The sequence below is a fragment of the Nerophis lumbriciformis genome, linkage group LG34, assembly GCF_033978685.3.
Source record: "Nerophis lumbriciformis linkage group LG34, RoL_Nlum_v2.1, whole genome shotgun sequence".
NCBI lineage: Eukaryota > Metazoa > Chordata > Actinopteri > Syngnathiformes > Syngnathidae > Nerophis > Nerophis lumbriciformis.
This window is the reverse complement of record NC_084581.2, coordinates 21000321-21020000: the sequence shown is the minus strand read 5'-3', so window position 1 is coordinate 21020000 and position 19680 is coordinate 21000321. Positions and strand designations below refer to the sequence as shown.

The 19680-nt window shown below is 40.2% G+C and overlaps 1 protein-coding gene across 8 annotated transcripts in view; it reads left to right on the top strand.

Moving 5' to 3' along the window:
* Positions 1-19680, top strand: part of utrn (utrophin) — a 430508-nt gene that overhangs the window by 37648 nt on the left and 373180 nt on the right. The window contains exon 1 of one of the 8 annotated variants that reach the window (XM_061929665.2): positions 17804-17827. The exons of 6 other annotated variants lie outside the window; for them this stretch is intronic. Coding sequence is in view for 1 of the 2 variants with exons in the window: in XM_061929661.2 (XP_061785645.2) it covers positions 19123-19150 (28 nt within the window). In the remaining variant the exon portion in view is untranslated. Of the gene's footprint in view, positions 1-17803; positions 17828-19029; positions 19151-19680 lie in introns of those variants that run through there. One more of the 8 variants, XM_061929661.2, reaches the window with a different exon arrangement.

Here is a 19680-nt window from a genome sequence, read left to right as displayed (position 1 = left end):
CCCGGGTCCCGACTTTGTACAGCTAGCGCATCATCTGTGGTCACCTAATCTGTGGAGGGGGGCAGAGCAGAAAAGAGACGGCAGATCAACTGGTCTAAAAGGGGGGTATATTTAAAGGCTAGAGTATACAAATGAGTTTTAAAATGGGACTTAAATGCTTCTATAAATTACTGGCTTTTAACGGCCAAAGGTATAGAGTGTATGTGTCCAAGTTAAAGGAAACTGCAGGCCGTCTTCTTCTAATGGATTTCTTTTAATCTTTGCAAGCTGGGTAACGTTTGCTGTGGTCTGGAACAACATTGCACACAAACAACTATCTGAAATGCAGCCAAAATTACATACAGATAATGTGTCATGAGACATGCAAAACTAAATTATATAAAAAGAGGATAAAAGTAAAGGATATTAAATGAGCTCAAATATACCTACAAATGAGGCATAATGATGCAATATGTACATACAGCTAGCCTTAATAGCATGTTAGCATTGATTAGCTTGCAGCCATGCACTGACCAAATATGCCTGATTAGCACTCTAACAAGTCAATAACATCAACAAAGCTCACCTTTGTGCATTCATGCACAGCATGAAACTTTTGGTGGACAAAATGGGACAAAGAAGGAGTGGAAGATTTTACATGTAAACAAACTGTTGCGTCACAGTCCACACTATGGTAAGTTCAAGAACCGCCAAAATTAGTAGGACAAAACGGTGTTCACCAAATACTCTCATCAGTGAAGTATACACACAATCATATTAAACAGTGGGCTTTATAACAATTGGGAATGTTTGTGTCATGTTTGTCCTCAAACAAAAAACATACTAAAATTAAAAAAATATTTTCCCTCATGTTTTTTCCTTTTCAAGCCCTTTTTAAAAATGCTAACATGCTTAAAAATGTATATATATATATATATATATATATATATATATATATATATATATATATATATATATATATATATATATATATATATACCGTATTTTCCGCACTATAAGGCGCACCGGATTATTAGCCGCACCTTCTATGAATTACATATTTCATAATTTTGTCCACCAATAAGCCGCCCCGGACTATAAGCCGCGCCTACGCTGCGCTAAAGTGAATGTCAAAAAAACGCTGCGCTAAAGTGAATGTCAAAAAAACAGTCAGATAGTTCAGTCAAACTTTAATAATATATTGAAAACCAGCGTTCTAACAACTCTGTCCCAAAATGTACGCAAATGTGCAATCACAAACATAGTAAAATTCAAAATGGTGTAGAGCAATAAATAGCAACATAATGTTGCTCGAACGTTAATGTCACAACACACAAAATAAACATAGCGCTCACCTTCTGAAGTTATTCTTCATTCGTAAATCCTTCGAATTCTTCGTCTTCGGTGTCCGAATTGAAAAGTTGCGCAAGCGTGGGATCCAAAAATGACCGGCTCCGCCTCGTCGAAGTCATCGGATTCAGTGTCGCTGTTGTTGTGCAGCAGTTCTGTGAATCCTGCCTTCCGGAAAGCTCGGACCACAGTTGTGACCGAAACTATCTGCCCAGGCATTTACGATCCACTGGCAGATGTTGGCGTATGTCGACCGGCGCTATCTGCCCCGTCTTAGTGAAGGTGTGTTCGCCTTCGGAGCTGTGTGAAAAAAGCCACCCGGCCTCTTCGCGTAAACTTCCCTTAACCACTCGCTCATCTTTTCTTCATCCATCCATCCCTTCGAGTTAGCTTTTATGATGACGCCGGCTGGAAAGGTCTCTTTTGGCAAGGTCTTCCTTTTGAATATCACCCTGGGTGGAAGTTAGCATGGCAAGCTAGAACCACAGTGAAGGATGACTTCTCATTCCCTGTGGTGCGAATATTCACCGTACGTGCTCCCGTTCCACAGTGCGGTTCACAGGAATATCAGCTGTGAAATACGGTAGTAATCCGTGTGCGGATGGAGAGATTGCGTCTTTTTATGAACCGGATCGCTAAGTAGGAGCCATTTTGTGGTCTTTACAGATGTAAACAGGAAATGAAACGTACGGTGATATCCGCGCGTTTTTTCTTCTTCTTCCGGGGGCGGGTGAAGCGCTTCCTGTTCTATGGGGGCGGGTGAAGCGCTTCCTGTTCTATGGGGGCGGGTGCTTTCCTTGGCGGTTGCTTGCGTAGAAGAAGAAGCGCTTCCTGTTCTACCGGGAAAAAAGATGGCGGCTGTTTACCGAAGTTGCGAGACCGAAACTTTATGAAAATGAATCGTAATAAAGCGCACCGGGTTATAAGGCGCACTGTCAGCTTTTGAGAAAAATTGTGGTTTTTAGGTGCGCCTTATAGTGCGGAAAATACGGTATGTTATTTTACATACAGTTGTCTTTTGGCCCCTGGCCATACTTTTTTAGCCCAATGCGGCCCCCGAGTCAAAACATTTGGACACCCTTGCTCTAAAGGTTTGGAAGTCCTGTTTCCATGCAAACTTTGTATTTCACCAGAATACTGCTGCCTTTAGATGTCTGCGTGGATGTAGGTCAACTTCCCATAGCAATAGCATTAACCCTTTGCAGTGCCCTCTCAGAAGGTCGAAATCATTATATTTTATTTAAGGTTATTCAACAATTAAAATATTTAATTGCATTTTGTGGTCACTCTGTCAGAGCTACAGCATTTATTTGTGGAGAGAAGAGAAGCTTCCAGAAGGACAACCACCTCTGCAGCAATCCACCAATCAGGCCGGTATGGTATAGTGGCCAGACAGAAGCCATTTCTTAGTAAAACGTTTGACAAAATGCACCTCAAAGACTATCAGACCACGAAAAAAAACGAAATTCTCTGGTCTGATGAGACAAATGTTGTACTCTTTGGCGTGAATGTCCGGCATCATGTTTGGAGCAAACCAGTCACTGCTCATCACCAGGCCAATACCATCCCTACAGTGAAGCATGGTGGTGGCAGCATCATGCTGTGGGGATGTTTTTCAGCGGCAGGAACTGGGAGACCAGTCAGGATAGAGGGAAAGATGAATGCAACAATGTACATTGATATCCCGGATGAAAACCTGCTCCTGAGCGCTCTTGAACTCAGACTGGGGCGACGGTCCATCTTTCAGCAGGACAACAACCCTAAGCTCCCAGACCAAATATCAAAGAATGGCTTCAGGACAAGTCTGTAAATTTCATTGAGTGGCTCAGCCAGAGCCCAGATTTGAAACCGATTGAACATCTGTAGTAGGGATGTCCCGATCCAGGTTTTTGCACTTCCGATCCGATACCGATACTGTTTTTGCACTTCAGATCCGATATTGATACTGACCGATACCGATACTGACCGATACTGGCCTATCCGAGTATGTATTAAAGTTTAAAGTTATTTAGCCTACTTAGTTGTCAGAATCATGTTGAAAAGGGTTTTAGTACTCTTGATAACAACTAGCCAGCTGAATTAGGGGAGTTTGAATAATACACAATGGTTGGTAACAAGAAACTGACCTGTTTATTCAAGGATAAACACAAAATAGACAAAATTATACATGACAAACAGAAATGGCATCATTGAACTAGGGCGAGGCGATATGGCCTTTTTTTAATATTGCGATATTTTAAGGCCATATTGCGATACACGATATATATCTCGATATTTTGCCTTAGCCTTGAATGAACACTTGATGCATATAATCACAGCAGTATAATGATTCTATGTGTTTTGATTGATTGATTGAGACTTTTATTAGTAGGTTGCACAGTGAAGTACATATTCCGTACAATTGACCACTAAATGGTAACACCCTAATAAGTTTTTCAACTTGTTTAAGTCGGGGTCCACTCAAATTGATTCATGATACAGATATATACTATCAGATATATACTATCATCATAATACAGTCATCACACAAGATAATCACATTGAATTATTTACATTATTTATAATCCGGGGTGTGGAGGGGGGCGCCGGATGTAAGTGTCAAAAAGACAGCCAAAAGAGTTTGATATGAGAATAAATCTAAAGTTAAAATATAGGGTAGAAATGCACCCATTTGCAGGAAATGTAGTCTTGATTTTCAAAATTTTCTTTCAAGGCTTGCATGTCTACATTAAAACATTCTTCTTCATACTGCATTAATATATGCTACTTTTAAACTTTCATGCAGAGAAGGGAATCACAACTAAAAAAATCACTATTTTTTTCATACGGTGTTGATCTGGAAATATTTGCTTTGGCATTTTGATGGTGTGGGCGTGTGGCACCGAATGGAAATAAGCGTCTCGACAGACGTTACAATATTTAAACAATGATGACGAAAACTGTTTTCTCTGTCGTGTCCGTGTGTCGAAAATTGTTATGCGCTTATTTTTTTATTTGATATTGTGCGTGGCATAGATTTGCCGTGCGCAGAGGACACTTGAGCAGTGCGCAATTGCACAGGCGCACACCTTAGAGAGAACGTTGATCACACGGCTGCGCTAGCATCACAGCTAACGTTAGCCATGCTACTACCTCTCTGCTCAGGGAGGGCGTATACGTATGTGACGTATGACGTGACAGTATGTGACGTATGTCGTGACAGTATGTGACGTGTGTAAGAAGGTGCGCTTGCTGTCTGTGTAATGCCAGCAGCTAAAAGCAACTGCGTGAGAATCCACAGACCTATGGATGTGTTGAAGGTGTGCTGGAAAATGCGGAACGGAAATTAGGGAGCAGCAGAAAAGTGGAATGTATTATTTAAATCGGTGCGTTGGAAAACACGGACCGGAGTTTTTTTAAAAACTGGATCTCGATCGGCATTTTCCCATGCCTTGCCGATACGCATTTTTTGGCAAATATCGGCGGCCGATCCGATCCAAATATCGGATAAGGTCATCCCTAATCGTAGAGATATCTGAAAATAGCTGTGCACCGACGCTTCCCATCCAACCTGATGGAGCTTGAGAGGTGCTGCAAAGAAAAATGGGTGAAACTGCCCAAAGATAGGTGTGTCAAGCCTGTGGCATTGTTTAAAAAAATACCTGAGGCTGCAATTACTGCCAAAGGTGCATCAACAAAGCTGTGAATACTTATGTACATGTGATTTCTGAGTTTTTTGTAATTTTTGATAAGTCTGCAAATGAAAAAAAACAACAAAACATTTTTTTTTAAATTGTCATTATGGGGTATTGTGTGTAGAATCTTGAGGGAAAAACATTAATTTATTCCATTTTGGAATAAGGCTGTAACATAACAAATTGTGGAAAAAGTGAATTATGTGTAGAATTTTGAGGACAACAATGAATGTATTCCATTTTGGAATAAGGTGGTTACTAGAGATGTCCGATAATGGCTTTTTTGCCGATATCCGATATTCCGATATTGTCCAACTCTTAATTACCGATTCCAATATCAACCGATACATACAGTCGTGGAATTAACACATTATTATGCCTAATTTTGTTGTGATGCCCCACTGGATGCATTAAACAATGTAACAAGGTTTTCCAAAATAAATCAACTCAAGTTATGGAAAAAAATGCCAACATGGCACTGCCATATTTATTATTGAAGTCACAAAGTGCATTATTTTTTTTAACATGCCTCAAAACAGCAGCTTGGAATTTGGGACATGCTCTCCCTGAGAGAGCATGAGGAGGTTGAGGTGGGCGGGGTTGGGGGTGGGGGGGGGTGTTTGTTCTGTTGTGTTTATGTTGTGTTACGGTGCGGATGTTTGTCATTCTTGTTTGGTGTGGGATCACAGTGTGGCGCATATTTGTAACAGTGTTAAAGTTGTTTATACGGCCACCCTCAGTGTGACCTGTATGGCTATTGACCAAGTATGCTTGCATTCACTTGAGTGTTTGAAAAGCCGTAGATATTATGTAATTGGGCCGGCACGCAAAGGCAGTGTCTTTTAAGGTTTATTGGCGCTCTGTACTTCTCCCTACGTCCGTGTACCACTCCGTACAGCGGCGTTTTAAAAAGTAATACATTTGACTTTTTGAAACCGATACCGATAATTTACGATATTACAAATTTAAAGCATTTATCGGCCAATAATATCGGCCGTCCGATATTATCAGACATCTCTAGTGGTAACGTAACAAAATGTTGAAAACATGAAGCGCTGTGAATACTTTCTGGATGCACTGTATATTCATATTCATCACAAGAAGAAGAAGTTTGTAAATTGTTAGTTGCTTTGGGCGAGTACATGTGGCGAGAAAGCGGTGAGTGACAAGCCTGGCCGCTTAACAAAAATGTCAGGCCGATGAGTTCACTCTAATTAGTAGGGATGGAACATGACACGGTAATTATGATAACTGTAGTAAAACTCCCTACGGTTAATATTACCCTTTTAAATTAAAATTACAGAAAAAACTTAATTCATAATCACATTTTAATAAATGAATGGACCGACTAATGTTAGCTTGCTAGCTGGCTTAAATGCTAACATTAACACTAGAGATGTTAACGTCTTTTCCACATTAAGAAATACATATTTTAACACTCAAATGAAAATAATATTGCTCTTATGAAGCCAGAACAATAGTTAATGATTCTTCTTCTGCCAAGAAAGTATATTGTGTGGGTTTATTTATTTGTTTTTGGAGGTGGGAGGAAGCCGGAGTACCCGGAGGGAACCCACGCAGTCACGGGGAGAACATGCAAACTCCACACAGAAAGATCCCGAGGCCGGGATTGAACTCACGACTACTCAAGACCTTTGTATTGTGAGGCAGACGCACTAACCCCTCTTCCACCGTGCTGCCCTGCTATTGAATCAATGAATCAAAAATTATTTATATTAGCCCTTAACTTTAGTTTCTCAAATGACTTTACAAACTCACAACGACCTCCCCTGATCTAAACTCGCATTCTATCCATTATGCTCTCTATTTGTTCCTATGACTCAACGTCAGCTCAAACGCTATGTTATGGACTAAAGGTCACAAAGGACGCAGAAAAAGGGAAACTTTAGTTAACTTGCTATTTTCACGTTAACTTTGACAGGCCTAATTTGACTGTAATTTAAATTTTTATATAATGTCCCATTACAGCAAATTAATTTAAGGATGTTGATTAAAAAACAAAAACAAGTATAAACAATCTAACTAGCAGCTTGTTATATATGTTTCTGTGCATTTACTATTCCTCCCATGCTCTCAATTTGCATGTGAAGAAGCAATTGCATTCATCAAATAACTGTGGATTATTTTGGGGGTTTTTTCATTGATTGGAAATGTGAAAGGCAGAGTGGTATGGTAGAAAAACGCCAAGACGAAAGCAACAACACCTCTGCTGGTTGCAGCCAAGTTGCTTCAAGACACGCACGGTTCACGCGAGGTTTGTCATCCTGCTTCTATAACCTGTTGCTGGTGTTTCACCCCACTTCTCCCCCTCCCATGCCAGCTCATTAGGGCTCCAAAGCCACGTTGCCCAATCTACCGTCTGACCCCTCGCATGACAGGATTTACTAAAACAAAAAAACACGCCGAAGGAGTGCAGGTGAACCCTTTCAAGCTACCACAGGGTTTCTCGTCATAGGGACTGAAACGTTTCATCCTTTCCTTTTTTGGAAGTACAGCAGGTCACAGAACAGTACACTTCTTACTTGTAACTTCAAATGGAAGAGTGTTACTTTGGTTCAGTTTGGCTTAATTTTATGAAACGATGTTGTTACGCCGTGCATTTTCAGGTTTTAAAGCAATTACCTTATTTTTCGGACTATAAGTCACAGTTTTTTTCATAGTTTGGCCGGGGGTGCGACCTATACTCAGGAGCGACTTATGTGTGAAATTATTAACACATTACCGTAAAATATCAAATAATATTATTTAGCTCATTCACGTAAGAGACTAGACGTATAGATTTCATGGGATTTAGCAATTAGGAGTGACAGATTGTTTGGTAAACGTATAGCATGTTCTATATGTTATAGTTATTTGAATGACTCTTACCATAATATGTTACGTTAACATACCAGGCACGTTCTCAGTTGGTTATTTATGCCTCATATAACGTACACTTATTCAGCCTGTTGTTCACTATTCTTTATTTATTTTAAATTGCCTTTCAAATGCCTATTCTTGGTGTGTGGGTTTTATCAAATACATATCCTCAAAAAATGCGACTTATATATGTTTTTTTCCTTCTTTATTATGCATTTTCGGCAGGTGCGACTTATACTCCGGAGCGATTTATACTCCGAAAAATACAGTAATCTAATCTAGAGGTCACGTCTTAAAAGGGACCTATTATGCAAAACCAGAGGCGGGCTGTGCGTTTCTCACCTCGGCCTTCAGTGATGTCCTACTTAGTCCGACTTCACCTCTCAAAATGCACACGGCTGGAGATACTGTACAGAAACACACTTGCAAACTACCCAGCATTGAACCCCCTCAGTAGTGTACAAAAGGGTCTATTTTTCGGCGCATTTAACATTCAATAAACCCACTTCAGCAATTAAAACATATCTCTGTCAAAATTAAGATAATTGTATAAAACAAATGAACCATGGCAAAATAAAGACATTAAATATTTGAACTCACATTTTGTACAATCCATCCGACGCCGTATAAGCCAGTTGGTTGATTTGTGTTTAAACCATTTCGCCGCCGGTGTTGTGCCAAAATGTGATTGCCTGCCAAACATTGATTTCCTTCGCGGGAGCGGGCACCGCTCGCTAAACCTGCATTGCTTGGCTTCGTCTGTCCAGAGCGGCTTACTTAGTGTAAGACAAACACTTTGTCTTTGTGGTTATTGTACCAGTGAGTTTTTTGTGGCTTTCTATGGCTCGTATGGATCCGGTGCCACTTACTGTTTTTGATATTGGTACTTGTGATTGGATACTCACTTGGGACTCCCAATTGAGTATCCAATCACAGCGTTAGAATCAGAATCAGAAGAGTTTTTATTGCCATTGTTTGAGAACGGGTTCACAAACTAGGAATTTTACTTGCCGCAATCGTGCAACATAAAACACATATGACACAGAATGGAATAACATGCGTTGTAACTGAGCTATGAGCTGAGCAAGCGGACACACAATTTACGCACAAAAACAAACAAAACAGAGCGCACGATAGCACCGAGGCAGCCATGATCGGCGCCATGATGATCATTTAGGCCAGCTAGAAGGCCTTACTGACAACAACTCGTGATCTGATTGGCTATCGCAATGGTCTATCACCTCTATGTGACCGTTCACTTACAGTGCAAAGATGCCCGCATTGTTGATTTTGTACAGCATGGCAACATAAGCTAGCTGAATTCTGATTGGATACGAACTCTAAACTAAAAACTACAGCATTGGAAGGAGCATAATATGACATGAAGAGAATATGAATAATTTTAGATATTTAGGAAAAGTAAATAAAAAAATACTTTTATCTTTAATTATGATCATGATTTCTGGTTATGTTAGGCCAGCAGAGAAGGCCTTGCTGGCCCTGACGGCACACACCTGTGCAAACCAACTTTTCTTACCTATTGGTACCAGTATTGTAACTGTATTTTGGATCTGCATAAGTCCTGGAAATTTTAAATCATACCATGGAGGCATGGCGGTAATGTTTATAAAACAGTCTTACCTTCCTCTAAGGGTTGAGTTTTTTCTTGCCCTGATGTGAGATCTGAGTCGAGGATGTCGTTGTGGCTTGTGCAGCCCTTTGAGACATTCGTGATTTAAGGCTATATACGTAAACAGTGATTGATTGATTGATTGATACAGCACAGGGTTTCCCCTACATGTAGTTGATTGTGGCACATGGCCACAGCTAAATAGAGGCCTCCACACCTTAAAAAAGTTTTTTTTTTTTTTTTTTTTACATTAAAACACATTTAGGTAATATTATGCAGGCGTATACAGTACGACCAATTCGCGACTAAAAATAGATTGTGCGACTAGAAAAAATACAACTGTAGCGCTTGTGCAAAAAACGGACTTCAACTCTCTCATTCTCATTTTGCTCCGAAAACAAATCCATAAAAAGTGGATCAAATAGAGCAAGATTTGGGCAAATTAAACATTGTTGTCAACAAACCTTATTCATGCTATATCAACCCCTTTGCATAAATAAAAACACTTCTATGTATAAACTACCTAATTTTTCATCTCCAATGTCCTTTTTGTTTAAATTTGCACAGAAGACAATAATTTTCACAGAACTATATCAATGTGCAGTGTCTAATGCAGCATTTGAAGTGGGGTTACCGATTGGTTATTTTACGCCTGTTATGTGAATGTGAGTGTGAATGTTGTCTGTCTATCTGTGTTGGTCCTGCGATTAGGTGGCGACTTGTCCAGGGTGTACCCCGCCTTCCGCCCGATTGTAGCTGAGGTAGGCTCCAGCACCCCCCGCCACCCCGAAAGGGATAAGCGGTAGGAAATGGATGGATGGATGTTTTATGTTGGGTCGAGGGGGAGGAGTCGCAGCCCCGCTTTACCGTGTACCTCTTGCTTGGTATACTTGCTCGCCCCGGTATGAACTATTTGCTTGCCTAACAGAATTGCTATTGCGACACCCAGTGGACACATTTAGAACAGCAGTTTCTTTAATACAGAAATGCAGCTCAATTTTACACTTAGCAAACTCATCGCGTGAGCCTTTTTTGGTACTCGTTTTCATTTGACTTTTCCTAATTTATTCAAGTGTTATTCATGTTGTTACAAAATTTTATTTTATTTGAATTGTGTATGTCATGCACTTGTGACAATTTTGTTTAAGTTCAGACACATTTTCAACATAAATCTATGCATCTGTTATTATATCAATCAATCAATGTTTATTTATATAGCCCTAAATCACATGTGTCTCAAAGGGCTGCACAAGCCACAACGACATCCTCGGTACAAAGCCCACATAAGGGCAAGGAAAAACTCACCCCAGTGGGACGTCGATGTGAGTGACTATGAGAAACCTTGGAGAGGACCGCATATGTGGGTAACCCCCCCACCCCCCTCTAGGGGAGACCGAATGCAATGGATGTCGAGTGGGTCTGACATAATATTGTGAGAGTCCAGTCCATAGTGGATCCAACATAATAGTAAGAGTCCAGTCCATAGTGGGGCCAGCAGGACACCATCCCGAGCGGAGACGGGTCAGCAGCGCAGAGATGTTCCCAGCTGTATAACCATATCATACCATACCACCAGCAAATGAATGTAACATTTTTAGAAAAATAAGAATATAAGAACTAGAAAGAAATACGTGTTTTTAAATGTGCGAAGCTGTTTGCATCTTGCTCTCAATTACAAAAATGATAACAAGAGAACCACCGGCTAGCTTATGTTGCCAATAGTAGTTACGTCAGTACGTGCTAGAAGCCATAAGTGGTCGAGATATAATGTTTAAAATCATTTGGAAAGTTAGCACCGCCTAACTGTGTAAAGTTTGCGAACAGCCCCTTTTAGTGGGGCCCACTGAATTTTCCCAGGACCGACTATTAGGGTTGTACGGTATACCAGTACTAGTATAGTATCGCGGTACTAATGAATCAAAAACGGTACTATTCTCTGTTTGAAAAGTACTGGTTTCCAATTGATCTATTTATTTGGTTTTATAAAGTCATGCCGGTTTTATGAGCAGAGGAGCATGTTCGGCAGCGCACAATCACGGAGTACTTGCAAACAGACACAGTGTGTAGACAGAAAAGGGAGAATGGACGCAGTTTGGCCTAAAAACTGACGATAAAGGTGAAGCTACAACACTGTAACGCCCTCAGGAATAGGTGCTTTAAGACATGGCTAGCTCGCTAGCAGCGAACATCCATCCGCAGTCCGCAGTGTTTTAGCTACTTCTAAATCACTAATTCTCGCTTCCATGGCAACGAATAAAGTCACTTTCTTACAAGTATCATCCCTGCAGGGCGAGGAATAGCTAAACATGAGGATACAACAGCTCACCGCCGTCACCGCTAACAAAAGCTAGCGTGCCTGAATTTAAACAAATGCCATGGATGGATCTACACCTTACATCCACTGTAATGATACCAAGTACAAGAGCGTATCTAGTCGATACTGTTATAATTACATCAATATTTTTTATCGTCACAAAATCTTTTTTCCTTTTTTAAAAATTCATATTATGTTTATAAACTCAGCAAATATGTCCCTGGACACATGAGGACTTTGAATATGACAAATGTATGATCCTGTAACTACTTGGTATCATATTGATACTTAAATTTGTGGTATCATCCAAAACTAATGTAAAGAAGAATAAGTGATTATTATATTTTAACAGAGGTGTAGATAGAACATGTTGACACAGAAAATAACCAGATATTAACAGTAAATGAACAAGTGGATTAATAATCCATTAATCCATTAATTTACAGCTTGTCCTTTATAATTTTGACAAAATAATAGAATGATAAATGACACAATATGTTACTGCATACGTCAGCAGACAATTTAGGAGCCTTTGTTTCCTTACTTACTGCTAAAAGACAACTTGTCTAGTATGTTCACTATTCTATTTAAGGCCAAAATTGTTCTTCGATTGCAATAAGAAACATATGTTTAATGTACCGTAAGATTATTTGTTAAAATAAAGCCAATAATGCCATTTTTTTGTGGTCCCCCTTTTTTTTTTTTTTTTTTTTAAATATTAAAAAGTATCTAAATACATTTTGGTACTGGTACCAAAATATTGGTATTGGGACAACCCTACCGACTATAGGACTCTCTCTATTGACAACCTATCAACATCATTGGTCATTCTGGCATGTGTATGAGTAGCATTATAATCAGTAATGTAATTGCCTGTGATGTCAGTCATGTTATGTACATGTTTGTGTAGTAGCACATGTGTGTACAGCATGACATAGTATGACTTAACCATAAAAAACTGGGACGGGGGGTTTAATTGAGGGTTGCATTAGGGCTTATGATAGCACTTTATATGTATGAGTGCACATGTGCAACCTCGAGAAGTATAAGGGGTAATTGATTGATTGAATGTGTCCATTCTGAGGAATGGACACATTCACACACGTGAATGTGTGTGTGTGAATGAGTGAATGTGGAAATAGTGTCAAAGCGCTTTGAGTTCCTTAAAAAATGGTAAAAAAGCGCTATACAAGTACAACCCATTTACCATTTACCATTTATTTTTTACAAAATGGATGGATGAATATTGTATAATTAGATATATACTGTATGTAGTCTATTATTTAAGCACTATTGGCCATAATTATTTTAAAAACATCTCAGATATCATTAAAATGTTCCTCAATACTTTATTTAAAACAAACATGTATCTGAATCGCATGTCAGCAGAAGCACTATAGCTGGTCATGCACCAGAGTTGGTACTCGGTAAAAAAAGAGAAAAAATATTTAGTAGAAACGAGGGATGTAAATCTCTTTGTGATAGACGGTTCAACTCGCATCTCCATACATGGGTTACAATGCGATTCAAAAACGATTTATTTATAACACAGAATGATTCGATGCGATTCCATTTAGTGTATGAACGATTCAATAAGATTCAATTTAATTCTATGGGTAACATTTGTTGATGGACACATTCTTTTGTACACCACAAAAGAACAAAAGCATTCCTTCCTATGCATCTACTCCCTCTCATATTAGAGGATAAATAGTTAGGACCTTGACACGAAGCGTTCAGACTAAATCTGCCCAATCTAAGTCTATGAGCATGAACTGATTAAAACCACTCGGATGAGAGGTCAAACATCTTCTAAGACAACTGATCAGTTTAATGAATAACAATAACCTGATCAATTAAAACACCAATAGGCACATGTATCTTCAAATATTAAAAAAAGCCCATTCTATAATATCAAGTTTCGCCATAGCTCCCACGCCATCGGCACGCTTTTCGGTCTTTTTGTATTTTTGCATGATTTCATGGACAATAAATCAATGTCTCACCTGCACCTCGCCTCAGGAGTTCCTGCTGCATCTTGGGAAAATGATCCGCGCAGTAAAATGCGACCCCGTCGTTACAAAAATATGCATTTAGGCTGTAATTTTGGGGATTATAGTTTTATTCGATAACTCAATTAATCGAACAAACTAATCGATAGACTACTCGATTACAAAAATGATATAACGCTCCAGCCGTGTACGTCATACGTCAGCAGCCAGGAGGAGCTCTTGTAACCTTTAACCTGTTATGAAAAGGTTTTATTATCATTTATATACCAAATATCTTACAAGAATCGATTTGAGTCGAAAATGGTTTTGAATCATGAAACATTTCTGAATTGAATCGTCACCCCAAAAATCGGAATCGAATTAAATCGGGAGTTGTAGTAAGATTCACATCCAAAACATTTATCGTTAAACCCATAGTACCTAGACAAGTCTGAACACACTAAAAATATAGTGACTGATTTCTCCTGCTATGTTTTCATATTCTCTGGCAGACCAGCTACATATGAGCTGTTTTAAGCGGCCTTACGATGCGTGCTGGGTAGCGATAATTCTATTTGTGCATTTGTTGCACGCCGACCTTTGAGTCATTTTCTTAAAACTGTTTTTCCGTGTTGTCAGGTCACTGGTGTGTATGAGTGAGAAGTGAGAAGTTGTGTGTTGCCACCTGTAGGTTTACATGTATAAGTGTGTAGACCTCAAATATAAGACCTGCTGTCTTTTTCCAACTTTGATGCTCTCAAATTGCTGAGCTGAGGATTAGGCAACCTGCATGACTAATTTAGTCCAGAGGAAATTCCTTTTTTTTTTTTTTTTAAAGTTTCTGGAGTTTGTCACACTTTACCAACACCAGGCTCTCCTACTGTAGCACACTTTCACACCGCGACTACACACTGCTCTCTTTAGTCTGAGGATTATGATTTTTTTTTGAATAGTTTCAGGAAGAGAGAACACAAAACAGGAAAAAATTAACGTCCTCTCCAACCACCTTCTATAGGCCTTTTTCAACCAAAAGTTCAGGGTCTTTAGGTTCCTGTAGAAGTGTGTGGTTTGTGTTTCCACCGCATTTTACCGTTCAGGGTAGTTTATACAAATCATGCTGATGACACATGGAGGAGTGGTTTGTTATATTTCTACACTGATGCCATGTAAATAAACATTATTAGGTCCGAATGATTTTACTAGAAAGTAAGTAAATGAAATACAAAGCAATAATATACAAAATGATATGATTGCAAAAATAAAGTGTACTGAATTGTTCATAGAAAGTCAGTCTTTTGTTCGCAATGTCCAACAGTCAAAAAGTTGTCCTCCCTGTAAATGATAAATTCACGAGGGTCCATTTCAGCTGTAAATAACAATATGTAAATAATAAATGTCAGGGTTAATCTCACGCCGACAACACAAACGCATCGGCTTTAGCGTTAGCTTGTTAGCATTAGCATTCTGTTTACTCTTTTTGAGGCATATAGCTACACAAACGTAGTGTCACATGTTATAAACGTAGTCAGTAACAAAATAAATAATTATTATTTGATGTCATTTACCTTTTTGCCACTCGTGTGCTGCCTCCTTTATTTCACATTTATCCAACAAAGTCTCAGAGTAGTAAGCAGCTAAGGTCACCGTTTTGAAGTCCGGCTGAATACTTTTATATTTTTCTGTAAATACGTTTAAAAGAGTATGTCCACTTCTCAAAGCTTAGCGTACCAAAATTGAAGTTTGTAAAAAAGAATAAAAAACATTAAAGGCCTACTGAAATGCTATTTTCTTATTTAAACGGGGATAGCAGGTCCATTCTATGTGTCATACTTGATCATTTCGCGATATTGCCATATTTTTGCCGAAAGGATTTAGTAGAGAACATAGACGATAAAGTTCGCAACTTTTGGTCGCTGATAAAAAAGCCTTGCCTGTACCGGAAGTAGCAGACGTGTAGCGTGACGCCACAGGTTGTGGAGCTCCTCACATCCGCACATTGTTTACAATCATGGCCACCAGCAGCGAGAGCAATTCGGACCGAGAAAGCGACGATTTCCCCATTAATCTGAGCGAGGATGAAAGACTCATGGATGAGGAAAGTGAGAGTGAAGGACTAGAGGGCAGTGGGAGCGATTCAGATAGGGAAGATGCTGTGAGAGGCGGGTGGGACCTGATATTCAGCTGGGAATGACTAAAACAGTAAATAAACACAAGACATATATATACTCTATTAGCCACAACACAACCAGGCTTATATTTAATATGCCACAAATTAATACCGCATAACAAACACCTCCCTCCTCCCGTCCATATAACCCGCCAATACAACTCAAACACCTGCACAACACACTCAATCCCACAGCCCAAAGTACCGTTCACCTCCCCAAAGTTCATACAGCACATATATTTCCCCAAAGTCCCCAAAGTTACGTACGTGACATGCACATAGCGGCACGCACGTACGGGCAAGCGATCAAATGTTTGGAAGCCGCAGCTGCATGCGTACTCGCGATACCGTGTCTGCATATCCAACTCAAAGTCCTCCTGGTAAGAGTCTCTGTTGTCCCAGTTCTCCACAGGCCAATGGTAAAGCTTGACTGTTATCATTCGGGAATGTAAACAATGAAACACCGGCCTTGTTTGTGTTGCTGAAGTCGGCCGCAATACACCGCTTCCCACCTACAGCTTTCTTCTTTGCAGTCTCCATTGTTCATTGAACAAATTGCAAAAGATTCACCAACACAGATGTCCAGAATACTGTGGAGTTTTGCGATGAAAACAGACGACTTAATAGCTGGCCACCATGCTGTCCCAAAATGTCCTCTACAATCCGCGACGTCAAGCACTGACGTCATCATACCGAGACGTTTCCAGCAGGATATTTCGCGCAAAATTTAAAATTGCACTTTAGTAAGCTAACCCGGCCGTATTGGCATGTGTTGCAATGTTAAGATTTCATCATTGATGTATAAACTATCAGACAGCGTGATCGGTAGTAGTGGGTTTCAGTAGGCCTTTAAACTGCATATAGTTTAAAGACTATGGCTGAGTAAAAACACTGCAAGATAGTTCCACTGATCAGCATTCCTTAGCACACAGATGCCCCACAAAAGTTCCTGCAAATCAAAAGTTCCTTTTGTGTTTTTTTCTCTCTGTTGTCAAGTTTATTTTATAGAAATACACAAGAAATAAGAAATAAACAAATCGTCCTCACATAATCCGCAATGCTGGCCGTTTGTTAAAAAAATACGTTTTAGGAACTCACCCGAACTGTGTTCAACCATTTAGCAGTCGAAACCACAGCCCGCCCCTCGAAAGTACCAGGAACGTTCCAAAAGTCCCACCTAGTTGGCAGGAACCAAAAATTGTTCCCGAAGAACTAAATCTACCCAGGTAGTTTTTGGTGGAAACACAGGGGGAACTTTATTTAGCCGGGTAAATGGGAAAGTTCCTAATAAAAGTTCCTGCGGTGGAAAAGGGCCTCATTACACCTTCTCTATGGGAACTGACTTGTTTGTTCAGTTGCTGCCGTGAACAAATAGAGCTGCACTACAAATCTGTAGAAATGTCACACTCTTACTTTAAGCTCCAAAGATGATTTATGATAACCACAGTGTGTAGTATGTTGGATGGAGGTCAACGTCTTGTCATGTTTTTGTTATTCTAAGGGGGAACCAGTTGTCAGCAGTGCATGTGGCAGATGCACGCAAACGTCACCTGTCGCTGGCCTTTCTATTGACGAGCTCTTAACGACTTTTCTCACGCTCCCATCAGGTGTTTGCATGTGTGTGGGCCCTCAGCGCCCCAAAGGTGAAAATAAGGACGGCAGCACCTCTACTTCCTCTTTCGCTTTTCACTGTCGTACCCTCTTCTGCCGCCGCCTTGTATTTTTCTTCTTTTGGTTGTGTTTTTTTCAAGCTTTCTGTCATGAATTTAAGTAAGTGGATGTCATGGAGAAAGCACAACGTCTTCAAGAGGAAACGAAAGCCTGAAATCAAACTGGTTCTCGGTAAGTGAGAGACTCCACTTGAACGGTTATCCACTATTCCACTGTCTGCACTGTAAAAGTCCTCGCAATGCAGCAGCTACCGTGATATGTATTTCAGCTTCACCTAACAGAGTAGTCCTCTGTATTTTCGCCATGCACTCAGTTCTAGTGCAATAAAATGGCGTTGTACTGTAGTGCACATGGTTTTATGTTGTTGTCTGCTACACTGCTACCACGCACAGCCCGATTATTATCCATGGGGAGAGAGTGGAGCAGGGGTCCTCCTATAAGTACTTGGGTATTTGTTTTGATTCCCAGTTAACTTGGGCCAACCAAGTTGACTCTGTTTGCTCCCGTATGAACCAGCGCCTGCACTTTCTAACGAGGCTCAGGGTCCACGGCGAGGCAAGCAATATCATGATGTTGTTTTATAAGGCAAACATTGAATCTGTCATCCGTTAGGGCATTCCAACATGGTTTAGAAATCTGTCTGTCAAACTCAAAACCCAACTTCAAAACCTTATCAAGAGGGCTGGTAAAATGATTGGCATGCAGCCCCCTTGTTCCCTTCAAGAAATATTGGACAAGACTGTGAGGAAGCAGGGTCTTAAAATCACCCGTGACCCACACCACATACTTCCTAGTGAAATTGTGTTGATGCCAAATGGTAAATGGTACAGAACAGCAACATACAAACTATCTAAGGTATAGATGTTCCTTTGTCCCACTGGCAATTAAAGCACTTAACAACAGAAAAACTACTGTAATAACCGGATGCAATAATAAGGAGTGCAGTATTGGGATAGTGCAATACGGGGGGAGTGTAATGTGTGATCTCATAACTAACTGATATACCTGCGCACTGTTCACTGTCGTCATTGTATTGTCGGACAAACTGTATGTATGTATGTATGTCGCTGTGTCTTGATGTCCAAGACAAATTTCCCCTCGGAGACAATAAAGATAATTATAATTATTAACCTGCAAACCGAGCGTCAACCATCCCGTGTTGTGTCTGCGTGTTGATCATTTTAACCATCTTGCTGCTTGCTTCTCATTCCATCCTGTTGCATGCTGGGCTGCCTCTGAACACTGACTTTATCTGTGTTCATCCCTCCCCAACCTCATTCCATGATGCATCGTGGCTCCCCCACCCCTCGGCCTGTCCTGTCCTGTTCTGCCTCTCCGCTCATTGCTGCTGCATTCCTCTCACTGTCTGGTCAAGGAACAAGCAGAGGGCTGGAATGTCCCAAACTACCATGTAGTGAGACTTTGGGTCTGTTTTTGCTACCTGCTTTGTTGACTTGTGCTGAAAGATGGCAGAACACGGGCTCAGACTCCGAGGTAGGAACTAGGGTAGCACACAGTAGCTGATCTCTTGATAACGTTTGCATCAGGGATTCTCTTGTATCTACATTTAAAAACCAATATTACAGAACTGCAACTCCAAAATATTTAAGAGTAGTTGGTGTACAACTTGTATGGCAGTATATGTATGTCATGACTTGGACTATGGCTTGGTTTGTTCTCCCGAGGTGCAAGTGAATTGGACTGGTCATGGCGTGAAGGTAAATACATTTTTAATAATAACACTCAAAGGAACAAAAGGCTGTACAAACTTGACTAACGAAAACAAAAGACTTGCACGGGGGCAAAAAACTATGAACAACAAAAAAAAACACTAACTGTGGCAATAATAAACAAACTTACTTGGCATGGACATGAAGTGCGCAGAGGTGGACAGAGTGTGACAGGGGGCATAAATGCGGGGATGTCGTCAGTACGACAACAGAAAATGAAAAGCTTAAATAACACAGACATGATTAACGAAAACAGGTGCGGGACTCAAAACGTGAAACAGGTGCGTGACGTGA